Here is an 18,365-nt window from a genome sequence, read left to right as displayed (position 1 = left end):
CCCTGGCCGCTTCTCTCTCCCGAGCCCTCTCCCTCGTATCCCGGATTCCTGTGAGCTTCGCACTCCTGCCCGTCCCCTGCATCCTGCCTGACCTGCAGCGATCCCCAAAGGAGGGCACGGTCCGAGGCTTGGAGCGCAGATCCTGCGACGCTCGGCCTCCTGACCTCAGGCTTTGGCGAAGTGACACGCTCCTCTTACCCATAAAGCAGATTGCAGAAGTATTTTGTTGGCTTTCTGCAGGCACTTGTCCCTTTGCCGTGTTTTTTTGCTGACCTCACGGCTGTGTCAGTATTTGTATGGGCTGGGAGCGTACGGAATTGGTGCATTTTTGTGCTCCAGCTTATGGCACGACTTGCGTGGGCGCTGTCCTGTGGCCTCCGTCGCCAGCCCCCCTTCAAGCTGCGAGCTGCCCAGGGGTGGTTCGCCTGGTGCTCCTTGGTTTTAAACAGGACTACTGCTTGCTTATTCACTAATGTTAACATCCTTCAATGTTTTAAAGAAAATGTGATATATATAATGCAAAGCAATTGCTAAATCTCTGTATGATGATAGAATTCATTCTGGTTTTAAGGAAATTTATTTTTTTTTCATGGGAAAAGGTCTGTCTCTTGTACCAAATGCTTCGTATTATGTGTGCTTACTCTGCCTCCCTCCATGTTGGGTGCTGTTTTAAGGCTGGCTGGCTGTAATGAAGCTTTTTTTTTTTTTTTTTGGAAAAGCAATTGCATTTTCATGTAGTATGAAGCAGCATCTCTGCAGTGCATCTAAATCAGTGAGAAATGAGTCAGTGACGAGCCGTCCACGTAACACTGATGTTATTTAAACTTTGCAAGTAGTAAAAGCTCACCTTTTAAGTATGAAAAATCTGAAACAAGCAGTTACTATACATTAAGCAACCTAATATAGCAAACTACTGACAGGTGCAATGGCACTATTAACTGCTTGTATTCAAATACCTTCATTTTCAAGAATAAAGCGTGACTAAATTTGACAATCTGTGCGTAAAAATGGTTCTTGAAATAGGAACTATATGCTAGGGGACTTGAAACCTGGTGGCTGAGTCTCCTGCGTGCTGATCCTCTGCTCAGCTGGTGCAAGGCAGTAAAAGGACAATTAACTTATTTCAGCTAATATATCATTTTAAAATAGCTATGCCACGTTAAAGCTCACAGGGGAACATGTGTGTTGAATCCTTGCATCTTCTATTCTATTTACTCTCCCCTGGAGAGTGTTACTGTCTCAAGGACGTTTGCAAACTGAACACCACTTAGGACGGTTGTTCGTCAGGGCTTAAGCGGTGACGCTGGCAAATCGCTGCTGCTGTTCCTTGCAGAGGATGGCGGTTGTGGGTACCACCCTTTCCAATCACTTCTTTTCATGTAATCTGACGAGGCAGCCTGTCAGTGCAAGGCCGCTCTCTGCAAGGCATTTCGCTCATTTTTGTCCATCTGATCAGCAGTCGGAAAGCTTTCCTGTTCATCCCAGCAGCAGAGATGGAAAATGTGCATTTCACAGAATGATAGAATGGTGGGGGTTGGAAGGGACCTCTGTGGGTCACCCAGTCCAACCCCCTGCCGAAGCAGGGTCACCCAGAGCAGGCTGCACAGGACCTTGTCCAGGTGGGTCTTGAATATCTCCAGAGAAGGAGACTCCACAGCCTCCCTGGGCAGCCTGTGCCAGGGCTCCGTCACCCTCAGCAGGAAGAAGTTCTTCCTCATGTTCAGCTGGAGCTTCCTCTGCTTCAGTTTGTGCCCATTGCCCCTTGTCCTGTCGCTGGGCACCGCTGAAAAGAGTCTGGCCCCGTCCTCCTGACACCCACCCTGCAGATATTTATAAGCATTTCTAAGGTCCCCTCTCAGCCTTCTCTTGTTCAGGCTGAACAAGCCCAGCTCCCTCAGCCTCTCCTCGTAGGAGAGATGCTCCAGTCCCCTCATTTGTCTCTGTCTGAGCCTTGGTTGTCCTTACCATGGAGCAGTGTGTGCAGAGCAGTCACAGTGCAGAACCCCTCCCCTGCCAGCCCGTCCGTGAGCAGGTGGAGCTTGGTTTCACCCATCCTTTTAATTAGTTGGATCCGATGTGTGTTTGACGTGGAATCTCTGTCTAGTCCCGTGCAAACTGCTTCTGAACCCAAGCAGATGAGATGTTCAGTCTGCGTGTGTTTAACGTGTGCAGGGGGATTTGGTGGAGGGTGTAGTACAGCTATCTGCTAATTTTGGAATACAGAAACGCAGTCAGGTAACTCCTTTGATGGAAGTATATAGGTAAAAGAAACATTGTCATGATTTGGAGACCTAAATAGCAGTCTGCCTCAGGAGATGGTCTGTATGAGGAGATTTAGGCTCTGTCCTATAGGCAAGGGCATTTGTCTCCTTCGTTCTCTCCGTTATCGCTGTAATTAGATTGTAAATGACGATAGTGACTCTCAGCGTGATGGCAATGTTGGTTAAATCCACCTGTGAATGAAGTTCTCTAGCAGCGTGTTGCATGTATGGCAGCGTATGTTCTGCCTGTCAGACCCATGTCTGGTTCAGGTAGACATCATTTCTTCGTTTTTCCATGGAGCAGGGAGGGTGTTTCTCCGAGGGGGACAGGGAGGAAAGGTAGGGGGAGAGAGAGAGATGTACACATGGGTGCAGTACAGCATGGCCAGTTCCTGGTGTGAGGCTGCTGTTTTGCTATGTTGGTTTCTGACAGTTCAGGTTTGGTGCTGACTACCTTACCACTTTTATTACAGAAATTAAGCATCACAGGCTAATATCATCTTTTCCAAGTGTCACCTTTACATTTCCTCCAACCTCTGCAAACCTATTCCTGTGGTTGTTGGGTTTAACTTGGTACTAAACAATATTGACTTCACTGTCTTGATGTTAAAAGGGTCTTGGCTGGAGCTGCCTTCATGGCATTTCTCTGTATTGAACAGAGCAGTCTTTCCTGGTCCCTCCTCTGAAATACAAGTGGTTTTCTGCAGTCCCCGGAGGTGAAGAGTGTTAATCTTTGGACGTGAGAGTTAGATATGGGCAGACTACCGAAACGAGCCTTTTCTCCCTTCTCCACGTAAGCGGCTCATCCCTGGGCATCGCAGCGCCCGAGCAGCGGCGGCTTCTTCCCCAGAGACGTGGTGCTTGTAGCAACGCCTCCGCTGTGAGGAATAACTGAAACATGCCAGCTCTCCAGGCAAAAAAACAAAGAGGAGAGGGCATTTTTGGGGTCGGGGAGTAGTCGGGCAACACCTAGGTTGGGCGGCCGCGCTGTGTGTGCTCCCAGGTGCCGGGCAGCTCGGGGCTCGTCCCCCTGGCGCAGGGACCAGCCAGGAGGGCTGCGTCTCCTCTGGCACCCACTCCGTGGGGATGCAGGTGGTGCTGGTTGAGCTGAAAAGCCCAAGACTAAGGGCTGACAGCAGGCAGGCGTTTGCCCGCGTGAGTACAGCCTTCCTCGGCGCTTCGGCAGCGCCGGGGCTGGGGTGTGAATGGACGGCAGGGCCAGGAGAGGCACCCGTGTGGGATTGGGGCAACCAGGGGAGGTGGTGTGGCCACTGGGAAGGGCTTTTACCCCCCTTAGAGTCACTCTGAGAGACCAAAGGGAGAGGAGGGAGTAACTTAAAATGTGATCTCTGCTGATGAGGGAGGAAGGAATGGTTATTGTATTGCTGAAACATTATTTTGGGAAAATTCCGTGTGGCCCGGTAATGAAAAGGCTTTAAAAGATTTAGCTGCTTAATCCCGCTGATCTGCTGTTAGATCTTCACAAAATCTCCCGGAGAGATTTAGAGCGGCATCCGAATGCACAGACCTCGCCCTGGCAGCTCCCTCTTCCCTAGCTTGGAGACTGGGGAAGGGGGAGCGTGCAGCTCGCTGCGTGTGTAATTGCTCCAACTGATGAGCAGCAGTCTTTTTTTCATAAACAGCCACTGATCTTTACGATTGTATGCTGAAAATGTTTCAGTAGTTCCGATTAATAATCTGGAGAATGATCTGTGCCTTCCCCCAGATGGAGTACAGGGCCGAAATTAGCTGACAATGCTTTAATGATGGTGTATTAACTTGTAATTATTCTGTGGCTTTCGTTCTGCGTTCACCTTCGATGAGACGTATTCCCTCAAAGGAAGCTTGTGGCAATTCTCAAATCTTCCAGTAACTGCAGAAATGCAAGTGGAGGGGGGTCAAACCATTTATCAGCAGAAAAATATGATATGGGTAATAGTTGATCTATAACTTAACTTTCCAATGTGTTATTGGTATTCTATCGAATTAAATGTAAGCGTGGTACTAACTTGCAGTATATGGGAGGTCTCCAGAGCCAGGGAGCTAAAGTTGCTTCTACATCTGCTGTCCTCTGTTTGAGGACGTGTTTTTTCTGCTGCATTTCTACTTGTTAATGTAGGATTTTATTTCCTCCCTCTCAGTCATCTAATGAGGCATTGAGTGTTGCTTCTGGGAAAAAAAAATGTGGTGACTTATTAAAGTTTCAGACTGTATATTTTTAAGACTTCTGAGGAGGCGCAATGACACATCAGTAACGTGTTCCTCTGAGCAGGTATCGGCGTTCGCTGTGCAGACACCTATTGGGCTGTTCTGTTTAGTTACCAGAGACCTGAGGCTACGCTGCTTTAAAAATAAATTTCTTGTGATACGGGATGGCGAGGTGCTGAACCATAATTGCATGCAGACCCAGATGTTTACTTCTTCCTTTGTCCTTGTTTTCTTGGCATTATTTGGGAGGTAGGAAGGGACTTCGATTTGGCCGTAAAGACTTCATTCCTGTGACTTTCTTCCCTTCTTACCTGTGTGGTTAGTCAGAGCTTGGTCTTCGGTTGCCTCACTGGAGGAATTGGTGGAGATAGTTAGGCACACGTATGCGAAGTCTTCCTCTCTGGAGACAGGAGGGTTCGGTTACCAGGGGTCGCATCCCTGCACTCCTCTTGGGTCAGGCTCCCCTTCCTGCGCGTCCCCGATGGCTTGCTGGACACATCAGGACCCGAGTCCAGCTCTGTGCAAGGCTTTCCTCCTCCAGACATGCACCTGCCTACGGGTCGCCAGCTGAAACTCCTTGCCCCATGGTTCAGATCCCCTGTTTGCATACGCTCCTGTTCGGCACGCACACAGAAACGGATGGGTTTGGGATCTGGAGATTGCCGTCCTCGCCGATACCACCTGTGTGGAGGGCTCACCGAGCACACACGTCGTCTTTGATGGGGGCATCCGTAGGTTTCCTTCTGCAGAGATGTATCAAAGGCAGAGAACCCAGATCCCCAGGGGCTCTGTCTGCTGATCGCAGCTCCTGTGGAAGAAGCCGTCTCGCAGCAGCCGGCTGGCGTGGTGCCCAGCACGGACAGAATCACAGAATAGTAGGGGTTGGAAGGGACCTCTGTGGGTCACCCAGTCCAACCCTCCTGCCGAAGCAGGGTCACCCAGAGCAGGCTGCACAGGACCTTGTCCAGGCAGGTCTGGAATATCTCCAGAGAAGGAGACTCCACAGCCTCCCTGGGCAGCCTGGGCCAGGGCTCCGTCACCCTCAGAGGGAAGAAGTTCTTCCTCATGTTCAGAAGGAACTTCCTGTGCCTCAGTTTGTGCCCATTGCCCCTTGTCCTGTCACTGGGCACCACTGAAAAGAGCTTGGCCCCATCCTCCTGACCCCCACCCTTCAGATATTTATAAGCATTTATTAGGTCCCCTCTCAGCCTTCTCTTCTTCAGGCTGAACAGGCCCAGTTCCCTCAGCCTCTCCTCGTAGGAGAGATGTTCCAGTCCCCTCACCATGCTTGTAGCCCTCCGCTGGACTCTCTCCAGTAGCTCCTCATCTTTCTTGGACTGGGGAGCCCAGAACTGGACACAGTACTCCAGATGAGGCCTCACCAGGGCAGTGTAGAGGGGAAGGAGAACCTCCCTCGTCCTGCTGGCCACACTCTTCTTGATGCACCCCAGGATCCCATTGGCTTTCTTGCAGTCCAGAGTAGAGGTCCACAGGTTTTGGAGGGTCCCTTTGGCTCAAGTACTGAGGTTGGGGAGTGTGGGGTGCTGTTCTCTTGGTGGGTTTTTTTTTTCTTTTTCTTTTTTTTTTCCCCCAGATTTAGGTTATCCCTTCAGATTCCGCCAGGCAGTTTCCTCCCATAGGTAGAGCCGTGTTCAGACATCCCGCCTGGCACCGGAGCTGGAGTTGCTGCCCTGGGCGGGCTTTGTGTTCTGCTTCGCCTTGGTTTTGCTCTTTAACTTCTGAGTGCAGGAGAGAGGCGGAACAGATGACTTTGTGAAGCGGCTGAAAGGCTATACACGGAAAGGCGCTTTTTATTTTAAGCTATATTTGAAAGATATTTTTAATTTTAATAAACACAACCACAGGAATTAAGTAATGCCCTTCTGAAGATGTAGCCTTTATTTTTAATGCTTGATAAGTTGCTTTATAAAGTGTTATTTCAGCTTTCTTTTCTAAATATTAACTTCTTTAGTCTCTGCAGGAGTTGAGCATTTTTGTTTTTGAGGATTTGACAGAAGGCTATGGTATTGGAAACCCCTACAATCAGACCAGAAATTCCTTGGGACAGAATTATCTTGGTTTGCATTTTGTTATAGTGTCTGGCATGAAGGAGTTTGGACAATTCAGAGCTTTAAGGTTGTTCGCTTTCAAACCTGGTTACCAAGTGACTGCTTTCAGGCAACAGCTTCAGATGAGAACAAATTCAACTGGATATATATGAACACGTAGAAAAAAGTACAGGCTTTCTGTGGTATTTAGAAACTCAATGCAAAAAAAAAAAAGAAGATAACGTTGAAGATAGCGACGTGACTAATCCGAGGAGCATCCATACTGTTTGTAGCCTTTAGACATAGGTGCACCCAGTATCACAGTGTTCCTGCCGCAGTGAGCAGGTTTGCTGAAACAATTCCTGGCGGTACCACAAAGTGGAGAAAGGAGCAGCACCGCCTCTCACGAAAGAGGAAAATTTTGGAAGTTGTTACTCAAAATACATCACTGTATTTCATTTGTTCCTGCAGACGCCATTTTTATCCAGCTTCAGCAAATGCAGCAACCGACGGTGTTGGTATTGTTGGGCAGCCCAGTACGACGGTTTTCCTGGCGGCGGCATCCATGGTGTGCGTTTCGGGTAGCGCCGAAGCCCTGGCTGGGGAGCCCGGCAGGCAGCGGGCACGTCTCCGTCGGGGCGTTCGGCCCCTGGGTGCGCGCCGGGCGGTTTCCCACGGGAGGCCAGGCGCCAGCCTGCGCCCAAGTTGGCACCTTGGCTTCTCCCGACGCAGGGTTTCCCTCCCAGTATTTTCTCCTCACGCCTGTCTTCCCTCCCTCTGCCTCCGCAGCCGCTGGGCCAACCGCAGCACGACCGCGCAGCGGAGGAAGGACCGCCTGCGGCAGCACTCGGAGCACATCGGGCTGGACAACGATCTGAGGGAGGTAGGTGGCATCCTCGGCAGGCGGCACGAGCCCGTGGCCCGGGAGAGGCAGCTCAGACGGAGGACGTGTCGTTACTTCGGGTGGTCAGAACGTCTCCGTGGGTCTCTGCCGCCATCTTGTTTAGGCGCTGCTGGTCACGGGTGCCTGCATACGTTGCACAGCTTCAAAGAACACAACAGGAGGAAAATGCTTTTGTTATTTTGGAATAAGATAGCCCCTTTGTCATCAGGAAAACGGCTTGTTTGCTGGCACAGACCCCGGTCGTGCAGCCGCACGCGGAGAGCAGAGCCCTGGTGCCTGCCTGGCTGCGGCCGCCGAGCTCTGGCCAGGGTGAAGCTCTCTGCAAAAGTCCTCGAAGAAATGTCAGCCCTGTAGAGGTGAACGAGGCAGGACTTTTTTAAAGGATTTTTTTTTTCCTCTCGTGTAGATTCCTGGCATGAGTAAGTCTATCTGAAAGGTTAAGACTTTGGGGCCTTTTTGTGCCTAAAGCTTGGAAACTCCCGCGCATCTCGTAAATGTCAGTCACGTACACGCGTTTCTCTCCCATCTTTTCAGTTTCTTGTCCTTCACTAAATACTCTCTGCCCTGTTTTTCCGTTCATGTCCATGTGCTTCTTTCGTATGTCACTAGCAAAAATAAAACGTTCGTGCTGTTTTGTGGCAAACCTTGTTGAATAATGTTGGCGTTTGCACTCCGGAAGAACCCAGAGGAGTGGACTCTGGAAGCGCAGCCTCCCGCCGTGTTCCACGGAAACAAGCAAAACAGCACTTGTACACGTTTGTTGCTATTTTTGCTAATGTGGCTTTGCAAGTATATTTTAAACGTTGCCTCGTGTTACTATCTCAGCAGAGCCTTTTCGATACTTTGTCGTGTATTTACTTTCTTTTTTTTGTTTGGCTGTGGATCATATGCATGCTTCTTTTGCTTTGTCTCCTCTTTCTTTCTGGCTGTTCTGCCATTGGGGCATCTGCCTCCTCTTAGCCATCGGAGGAGTTTTTGCTTCGTCAGAACTCAATGGCCTTCTGGGAGTGGGATCAGGGACCACCCCCTCCTGCACGGCCTCCTAAAAAATCCTTCTCTGAATGCTGCCTGGTATGTTTGAGTTTTTCTTCTCGAAAGCTGCTTTTGAGATGTTGTTAGCATGAGGAACCGCTGTCCTCGCTGCGTCTGTCCTCTCCCTTTCTTGTAGAGTATCAGCACGTCCCCGTAGCGCTTGGAAGTGTGGTTATAATCAGAAAAGTAGCCGGAGACCAGCTCCAGGCTCCCACACCAGCTCCCTGGCAAAGATGAGGGCTCCAAGGCTGAAACACGAGAGTTTTGTTTTGCTTCCTTTTTCCCTGTGTTACTCGCCTGGCAATTCAGCTTAGGGTGTCGAACCCAAAAAGCATTGCTTTGACTGCTGGATCGTCAGGTCCCGGTGTGGGAGAGGGTGGTGGCACGTGGATGCTGATAAACAGGCAGAGGGCAATCAATTGGATCTTTCATCCCACCCTTGTTCTTCTCTTGAACTTACAAGAGTTAAAAAAGTTTTATTTTTTATTTTAGCATAATAACAAGGCATACAATGAATAATGTAAGGTTATCCGTTTTGTACTCTTCAGACTATAACCGCACTTTGCATTTTATTTATCCCTTTACATTTAAAAAGAAACACTAGATTTCCTAACTATATATTCCCTGTATTACTTTTTCACTGTTTTCGTTGCTAATTTTTGCACTGAGTGAGATGGAAGTCACTTGTGAGATTGCCTGCTGAACAACATGCTTTCATCATCTGTAATTTATTTTTTTTTAATTCCAACATGTAATTTTGCAACTATTTTGAAGTCCTTATGGTATCGGTGAAACTGTAATCGCCTAGCTGAGCACTTTTCTGGAAGACAGCTTTCCATGGCAGAACCTGACGTTCTTGTCTGACCTGTGGGACTGATGTTAAGTGGTTCATATCCAAATTTCATATTGAAAAAATCCAGATGTGTCAGAAAAACTGTACTCCCCCATTAAAAAAAAAAAAAGAGCAATTTCAATTAACTTCAATGTGTTTGGATTTTGCTTTTGCTAAATAAATAGTCTTCTCCCCAGACGGAAAGCTGTGAGAATGCAGCAGCTGTAGTGTCCTCTCAGGTCCCCAGAAAAGCCACCCCACAGCAGTGCTGAGTGGCTGGAGGGGTGCGATCGGCTCCTCTCGGGGGAAGAGCGGTCGTGTCACGTGCGGTCCCCCCAAAGAGGCAGCATTAACTGGGTGTAAAAACAGACTGGGGAAATGGAGCACTCCCACACCAGGCTGCCAGCGCTGTGTTATTAGGCAACATTCTCATATTTTACTCTTTTTAACAAAAGCTTTGTGAATAATCCTTGGGCAACGTTTTGATAGGCTTCATATTTGCACACCGAAGTGTGGCCAGCTTCTTGGCTTTGCTCAGCGTGTAGCCCTCTCACCGATGTCAGGGGCAGAGGACACTTTGTTGGTTGGTTTGGGGTTTTTTGTTAAGCAAAAAACCCAAACAGTAAAAAAAGCCCTGAACAATAAGGCAGTGCAGCAGGAAGGTTTAAAAGTCTCTTACTGTAGCTAGGATCCTTTTTTTAAAGAGCACCCTAATTTTTGTCCATGCTTCTCAGTTACCGCCCCGCAGTAAAAACAAGAATGATCGTAAATGTCAATTTTGTTGTAAACAAGCTTCACTTGTAATTAAGAAATTAGTTGAGAATAAGATCAAGTCTGATTTTTTTCTCACATAAACTATCCAGATGAAAGTAATGGATGAAATTTTTTTCCTTCAGTAAGTGTATTTCTGCTTCTTGTAATTTATTTTTAAAGGATTTTTTCAGTTCGTGTATAGTCTAGTCACAAATTAGACAAATGGCTTTTTTTTTATATATATATATTTTTTAGTGAGAATCAAATACCAATGGAAAGAAACTAGTATTTTTACTGTATTGCTGAATGAAGGTATCACACTGTTGTTCGCTTGCTGTGGCTAACTTTGTGCCAGTGGCTAACAGCACAGTTCACTAGCTAACGTTGACTGTTTTGGTCCCATGCGGGAAAATATCTTGCTTTTTCTGTTGTCAAAAGGGAGCATTCCACTTCTCCAGCCCGACACCTAAGCACCAAAGTCATGATGTTGTTCCTAGATTAACACTAGCTCATTCCTGTTCACCAGCATTTGCTTGCTTAGGATTAGGATGAGGAGAATCCCTCTGACTTGTGATATCTAAAATTATTCTGTTTGTTTTTAGAAATACATGCAGGAGGCGAGGAGTTTAGGAAAAAATTTAAGGCAGCCCAAACTCTCAGACCTCTCTCCAGCTGTGATTGCGCAGACCAACTGGAAATTTGTGGAAGGGCTGCTGAAGGAATGTCGCATGAAGGTAGGTCCAGGTCCTCCCCCTGCCCGATGCCTGCTCTCCCCTTGCTTACGCTGAGCCAAAACAGTGTCTGCAGGTCGTGTCCTGGAAGTCCTGCACAGCTGGAATGCCGTTGGTCTGGCGGTTGTACCGGGCTGTGGCAGGGTGGATGTCCCCTTAGTGTGACATTTTTCAACTGCTGGGAAAGAAAGGAAGGTATTATCACTCTTCTGTTCATGCGGTCAGAGTTGGTGAAATGAGTAGAAAGGACAGGAAGGAGAACCAGCATGATCAGGCGCCTCAGGGAGGATTTCCTTTCGTTGTTCGTATGTAAATGTAGCCTAAACATAACGGGCTCGAGACCCGCAGTCAAAAAAGGAAGCGTTCAGCCCGTGCGACTGTACATGTTGTTCTAATATTGAAGCAACTTTTATAGCCATCGAAATATCACAGAATCACAGAATGTTTGGGGTTGGAAGGGACCTCTGTGGGTCACCCAGTCCAACCCCCCTGCCGAAGCAGGGTCACCCAGAGCAGGCTGCACAGGACCTTGTCCAGGCGGGGTTGGAATATCTCCAGAGAAGGAGACTCCACAGCCTCCCTGGGCAGCCTGGGCCAGGGCTCCGTCACCCTCAGAGGGAAGAAGTTCTTCCTCCTGTTCAGCTGGAACTTCCTCTGCTTCAGTTTGTGCCCCGTTGCCCCTTGTCCTGTTTGTGTCAGTTGGAGTTGGTGGCATACTGCATTACTTGAGTTTTAAACTTTAATAACTGTAACAGGAAGAGAAACAGATAGTGGTAAGACTGAAAATGTATCTAGCTCTGTACTCTGCTTTTGATACCAGTTGGTAATAGATCAGCAGTGTAGGAATTGGACAACAGATAAAGGGTGTAGAAATAGGACAGTACCGAGTAATCTTGCAAGCTTTTTTTTTTAATTATTCTTTTTCATTTACAGTCTCTGTAAAGAGATTTGAAGTTTCTCTGGTCAGGCTGTTAGTGATGATCTCTAGATTAAGCATATTTAAGTAAACTCATCTATAAATTCTGTCCCTTGTTGGATAACGTTCCTAGAAACCTTTCAGGATTTTTTTTTTTTTTAATAGACTAAACGCATGTTGGTAGAGAAGATGGGCCATGAAGCGGTTGAGCTGGGACACGGAGAAGCCAACATAACGGGTCTAGAGGAAAATACACTGATTGCTAGTCTCTGTGATCTGCTGGAAAGAATCTGGAGTCATGGTCTGCAGGTCAAGCAGGTTGGTAACTGGAAACTCAGGACTTTGTGCCTACAGTACTCTAGCAAATACTGAATGCCAGCTCTACCTTTTCGGCTGATACTCAGTGATGTCATTCCAACATAAAATGAGAGGCGTCTTTGGGCTCAGAGTCCCTGGTCCAGATCTGGTGAGGGCTTGGGGAGTTTTGAGGGTTTGTTTCTGGGGGATTTGGTTTGTTGGTTTTTGGGGTTTTTTTTATTTGAGAGCTACCTCTGGGAATTGCAATGGTATTGTCAAACAGATGTTTTGTTTATTCTCTTTCAACCTTCAGAAGGGAAACACGGGGCGAGGACAAAGAAACAAGGCGGGTGTGACTGCTAGGTCAGTGAGATGGTCCTCTCCTCTTCCCAAGGTCTCATGGCCCAAGAGAGTTTGATTCTCACTGCTGAACGTTTGGCCCACTGAAATGCCATCCCATTATTTTCTGATGTTCACTGGCCTCTCTTCTTTTGCCTGATTTATTTAAAGCTCTTTACTACATATTCAATTTTCAGGGGAAGTCTGCGTTGTGGTCCCATTTACTTCAGTACCAGGAGAGAGAAGAGAAGCAAGAGCACAGTGCAGAGTCCCCAGGTGAGTACTTGGCAGCTGATGCCATGAAGGGTTCATCACAGTGAATGAACTTGGGCCTGGGAGGAACAGTGCAGCCACACGAAACCCATGCAGGATTTTTGGTGTGTTTTCTTGCTAATACCGCATTTACATTTTGAGAGCTTTCATAATCCTTATGAAGACACCTTGATGTCTGGACAAAGTAGGTGAACATCACTGGAGGCAAATGAACATGCTTACTGTCCTTGTCTGGAAAATCACTCGGTGTCTGTTCACTACCTTCATCCCTTTTTAGCCAGCCTCGAGTGAGGCGTGAGAAGCAGTGCTTCCACGAGAGGCGGTTTCTGAAGGCGCTGAAGGTGTGGAGCATTTCTGAAGGAGCTGAAGGTGTGGAGCTGTGGTTGAGACAGCTGATATTTTTCTTTCACTGAGCATAATGAAATCCCAGTGTGAATAACTCCATGTTCAATAGATCTTTATACTGGTGGACAGTACAGTTCAGAAGTTGTGTAATTAATCTCTGCCTGTCCGTCTAGGTGCTCAGTTTATGCTTTACCTTAGCCCTTTACAATCACTAAATTGTTTCTGTGTTGTGAGAGAGGTTGGCTTTCTGCTGACCCTGAGATCTCCCTGGCCAGTGGCTGCTGCTGGGTGTTGTAGTAAAAGTCTCTGAACTTTAGTGTGTCATCTTCTAGAACTCTCTAGTCCTTCAGGTCCTGCAGATGGGAACTTGTATGATCAGTCCTCAAAGGCGCATCTGTGGACAAACTACTCTCGCTGACGAAAAGACTTTTTAATAAGCTTCAATGAGGAATGCACTAAGCAATCTGGCTGGCAGGCACAAATTCCTGAGCGCAAAATGTGTCACCGCGAAGCAGTCTGATCGCAGTGGCAAAGTACAGAAACACGTGGCATTCTTAGCATCGAATATGCTACCGTGGCTTAATTTTATCTCAGTTATGAGCTTTCTGTAAAAACGTATCACTAATAAAACTCATCACTGTACAGATTTATGTTAATGTATTTCACATAGGAGAAAGGAAGCTGTTAAATCTCCCAAGTTCAGTGCTGGATTAAGGAAGGAACAGATAACGTATTAGGCATGTTTCATTTTGTCTGCTTCTGCATTTCCAGGATGGAGTTAATGATAATGTCCAGAAACATTGCCATTACCAGCCACTTAAGACTGTTTTCAGCTGTGTGTAAAACAAATGCGTTGCAGGGCATTACTGTCCTTTTATATTAACTTCATCTATTTTCTGCGTTGTAGTTGCTGTTGGAACAGAAAGACGGAAGTCTGATACAGGAATTACGCTGCCTACTTTGAGGGTTTCCCTGATACAGGATATGAGGTACACAGTTTCCTAAAGCATTAATTGCAGTTTTAATTGCATAGCATAAGGTGAAGATCCTCACGGGCTTTGGGTTTACGAAAGCCAAGAAGAATTAAACCTTCTCCTTAGCCCACATTCAAATCTACGAAGTGTTGCCTTTTTATTTTACAGAACTTTTTTGCACATATACTTGATTTATTTTAGCTGAAAGACAATGAAAAACACAGAAGTTTTACTAGGGTTTTTGTTTTCCCCGAGAGGTTCTTCTAGAATAAAGTCAACTTCTACAAATAATAGCAGATATGTTGAATTCCTTGGTACTTTGTTTCTTTTTGTTTGTTTTCAATTACTGACCAAGCAAGCACAGTTGATAGACAAAGCAAAGGGACATAAGAACCTGCTCTCAACGCCTGAGCAATATTCTTTCTTTTCAAATAGCATTTTATGCCCACTAGTAATAAATGTACAAACTTAGAAACTTATTAAAACCTAGTATGTGGGTGAGTTTAAAGTTGGGATGTGAAGTAAGAGCAGGTGCTCTGTAGGAGACCACAGCCTGGAGAGCTTTTTAAGCGGTGCTGGTCGGGAACTGGACAGATTAGAGAGTATGGAGGGGTGGAGGATGATGTGCTGATGTGGCAGCACCAGGCAGTTATTCCTCAGGGCATCTCCTTGATCAAGCCCCTGCCAGGTCAGGGCACGGTTTTGACATTTCGCTTGCCATGGCTAAGCATCGCAGTGGGGTAAAAGTGCCGTGAAAAGAGGGGAGGAGTAAAGCAGTAATGCTTCTCTGCAGGGAGCTGCTAGCAATTGCTAGGCATTTAATGTGTGAGACCACAGGAGTATTGTTTCTTGTAATACCGTGTCCTTCTAAGTTGGGCAGAGAGGAACCTGATGAGGTTCAACAAAGGTAAATGCAGGGTCCTGCACCTGGGGAGGAACAACCCCATGCACCAGTAAGGCTGGGGGGAACCTGCTGGAGAGCAGCTCTGCGGAGAGGGACCTGGGTGTCCTGGTGGATGACAGGGTGACCATGAGCCAGCAGTGTGCCCTGGCTGCCAAGAAAGCCAATGGGATCCTGGGGTGCATCAAGAAGAGTGTGGCCAGCAGGTCGAGGGAGGTTCTCCTTCCCCTCTACACTGCCCTGGTGAGGCCTTATCTGGAGTACTGTGTCCAGTTCTGGGCTCCCCAGTTCAAGAAAGATGAGGAGCTACTGGAGAGATTCCAGCGGAGGGCTACGAGGATGATGAGGGGACTGGAACATCTCCCCTACGAGGAGAGGCTGAGGGAGGTGGGCTTGTTCAGCCTGGAGAAGAGAAGGCTGCGAGGGGACCTAATAAATGCTCATAAATGTCTGCAGGGTGGGTGTCAGGAGGATGGGGCCAGACTCTTTTCGGTGGTGCCCAGTGACAGGACAAGGGGCAATGGGCACAAACTGAAGCAGAGGAAGCTCCAGCTGAACATGAGGAAGAACTTCTTCCCTCTGAGGGTGACGGAGCCCTGGCCCAGGCTGCCCAGGGAGGCTGTGGAGTCTCCTTCTCTGGAGATATTCCAGCCCCGCCTGGACAAGGTCCTGTGCAGCCTGCTGTAGGTGACCCTGCTTCGGCTGGGTGACCCACAGAGGGCCCTTCCAACCCCGACCATTCTGTGACTCTCCCGCGTAAAAATACAGCAAAAAATCTTATGGTAAAAATAAGATGAATTGTAGTTAGTTCACAAAAACGTGGTTACAGGGATGTGATTTTTACCATGTGTATTATTTACAGGTATTTTTTTTCTGATGTGAGATCGCACAGATCAGTCAGACTTTTCTGAAATAAAATGGCTGTACTTTCCACCTGCAGTGTGCAACCTTTTTGTTTGATGCGATGTAGTTTTGAGTCTTGTGCCCTGATTTTGAAGAATATGGCATGCCACGTAAGGCTAAAATGATGTGCGAAAGAGGGAGGGAGAATATATACGGTGTAATTAGGAGTATAATGCCAAGAGATCATTTTGGACACGTGTCTGTCCTTTCAGCATCCCTCTGGTGGGACGCAGCAGCTATTTACTTCATGCACTCTCGGTGAGGCTGACGGGCATGTCAGAGGGTCAGCCTGAGGGAAGGATGAAGGAGGATCTGGAGTGGAAACTCGCATGCTGGGAAGGGATTGCCAACAGCGGAGGCTGCGCGCACTCGCTGCTGCGTGCGTTTCGTCTCCCGCGTGCTTCCACTTGAGTAATGAAAGCCCGGCACGGATCTGAGCCTTTTGCTTGAATCACAAAAGCGTTTCTGCTGCTTGTCAGAGGAGAAGTACAGAAGCAGAACACTGCCTTTTGTAATATCTTGAGTATTTGTGACTGTCCGCAAACATGGCTGGTCATAGAAAATGCTGGGCAGATGGTTAACCATGAGCCAGCAGTGTGCCCTGGCTGCCAAGAAGGCCAATGGGATCCTGGGGTGCATCAAGAAGAGTGTGGCCAGCAGGGCGAGGGAGGTTCTCCTTCCCCTCTACACTGCCCTGGTGAGGCCTCATCTGGAGTACTGTGTCCAGTTCTGGGCTCCCCAGTTCAAGAAAGATGAGGAGCTACTGGAGAGAGTCCAGCGGAGGGCTACAAGGATGGTGAGGGGACTGGAGCATCTCCCCTACGAGGAGAGGTTGAGGGAACTGGGCTTGTTCAGCCTGAAGAAGAGAAGGCTGAGAGGGGACCTTATAAATGCCTACAAATATCTGAAGGGTGGGTGTCAGGAGGATGGGGCCAAGCTCTTTTCAGTGGTGCCCAGTGACAGGACAAGGGGCAATGGGCACAAACTGAGGCACAGGAAGTTCCGTCTGAACATGAGGAAGAACTTCTTCCCTCTGAGGGTGACGGAGCCCTGGCCCAGGCTGCCCAGGGAGGTTGTGGAGTCTCCTTCTCTGGAGATATTCAAGCCCTGCCTGGACATGGTACTGTGCAGCCTGCTCTGGGTGACCCTGCTTCGGCAGGGGGTTGGACTGGGTGACCCACAGAGGTCCCTTCCAACCCCTACTGTTCTGTGATTCTATGGTGAGGTGAAGTTGTCATCCGTAATCTCGTGGCATACTTTCTCCTGCTTGGAAGGAATGCTGCTTAATTAATGGTTGTTTGCACACACAGATTTGTGCTGAAGTTAGAAGGATGGGTAATTGTTAAATTGCCGGGGTTGCGGTGCTGACTGAACTAATGGCTCGAGCGCTGAGCGCTGCCTTAAGCACAGCTTGTTTTTGATGGCTCATGCAGGGTTATGCAAACAACTTAAAAAGCAGGGCTGAATCAGAGTCACGCTCTGAAGGTGCAGTGAGCCTGTGCTCCAGGTAACGCCGTGTGTCCTCTGCCTCCCTCGCAAAGCCGGGCGTCTCAGATGTGGTAAGGAAGATGCTCAGGTCGTTTACTTTGGTTCCCTGCGCGGAGAGTTTCTGCACAAGCGTGTTTGGGGTGCGTCCTTCAGCCTTTCCCCCGGGCGAGGACCTGCAGCATCTCTCCCTCCCGCCGCTTCCCGCATGGCCTCACCCTCGGCACATCGCTGCGCGTCCAGCCGGGCCAGCCAGCGCCAAGGCGGCTCCCCGAAACCTTTGGTCCCGCTGGGTTCCAATTTCGGGTCCTTCTCATTTCGGCCAAGCTCTTCCTCGCTACCAGCGCTCGCTTTCCAGCCCGTGTCGTGCCTCTCCTCCCGCAGGGAGCTTGCAGCGGAGGGTGCGAGCCCCGGGTGCTGAGCCCGCGGCGGTGATGCTTCACCTGCTGCTGGGTTAGCAGAGACCCGCTGCCTACACGGGGCGAGCTGGCACGGCTCCGCTCTACCGCGCCGGGGTCGGGAGCGGGCACAGCGTCCTCGGGGGCACGGCGGTGCTGAGCAGCTGTAACCTCCGCTGTCAGCGCTGCTGTTTGCAGAGGGTATGTCTCGCCGTACCCCGGGCTTACGTTTGACAGGGAAAATAGATTTATTTTTTTCTGTATTACTAATGGGATTAAAAGCAAGCCCCAGCCTAGGGAGTTGCATTGAAATTGCCGTTCAGTGCCCTGACAAGAAGAGTTTGCTGTGTGGTGGTGAGCATGCGGTGCTTGCACTGAGGTCACTGGTGAAAATAGAGCTGTGCTGATTCTCCCAGCTGAGAGCGAAATCAGTTTGGGTTCCTGAATGCTCTGTTACACTCTGCTTTTGCTGACAAGACTAATTACTGAATCTTTTTAATGTTTCTGGCAAGCTGCATGGCAGCAGACCCTTATTGCTCTCTACAACTACCTGAAAGGAGGCTGTAGTGAGGTGGGTGTTGGTCTCTTCTCCCAACTAACTAGCGGTAGGATAAGTGGCAATGGCCTCAAGTTGCGTCAGGGGAGGTTTAGATTAGGTATGAGGAAAAATTTCGGTACTGAAAGAGTGGTCAGGCATTGGACCAGGCTGCCCAGGGAGGTGGTGGAGTCCCCATCCCCGGAGGTGTTTAAAAAACGTGTGGATGT

The 18,365-nt window shown here is 48.5% G+C and overlaps 1 protein-coding gene across 3 annotated transcripts in view; it reads left to right on the top strand.

Annotated features, from left to right (window-relative positions):
- DENND5B (DENN domain containing 5B) overlaps positions 1-18,365 on the top strand; it is a 129,237-nt gene that overhangs the window by 92,218 nt on the left and 18,654 nt on the right. For all 3 annotated transcript variants that reach the window (XM_075427879.1, XM_075427878.1, XM_075427880.1), the window contains 5 exons: positions 7,307-7,400; positions 10,641-10,772; positions 11,851-12,003; positions 12,519-12,597; positions 13,847-13,928. In XM_075427879.1, coding sequence (XP_075283994.1) covers positions 7,307-7,400; positions 10,641-10,772; positions 11,851-12,003; positions 12,519-12,597; positions 13,847-13,928 — 540 coding nt within the window. The remainder of the gene's footprint in view (positions 1-7,306; positions 7,401-10,640; positions 10,773-11,850; positions 12,004-12,518; positions 12,598-13,846; positions 13,929-18,365) is intronic.

Source organism: Opisthocomus hoazin, chromosome 8 (genome assembly GCF_030867145.1).
Source record: "Opisthocomus hoazin isolate bOpiHoa1 chromosome 8, bOpiHoa1.hap1, whole genome shotgun sequence".
Classification (NCBI taxonomy): domain Eukaryota; kingdom Metazoa; phylum Chordata; class Aves; order Opisthocomiformes; family Opisthocomidae; genus Opisthocomus; species Opisthocomus hoazin.
Note: the sequence above shows the minus strand (reverse complement) of the source record. Positions and strands in the feature narration are given on the sequence as shown.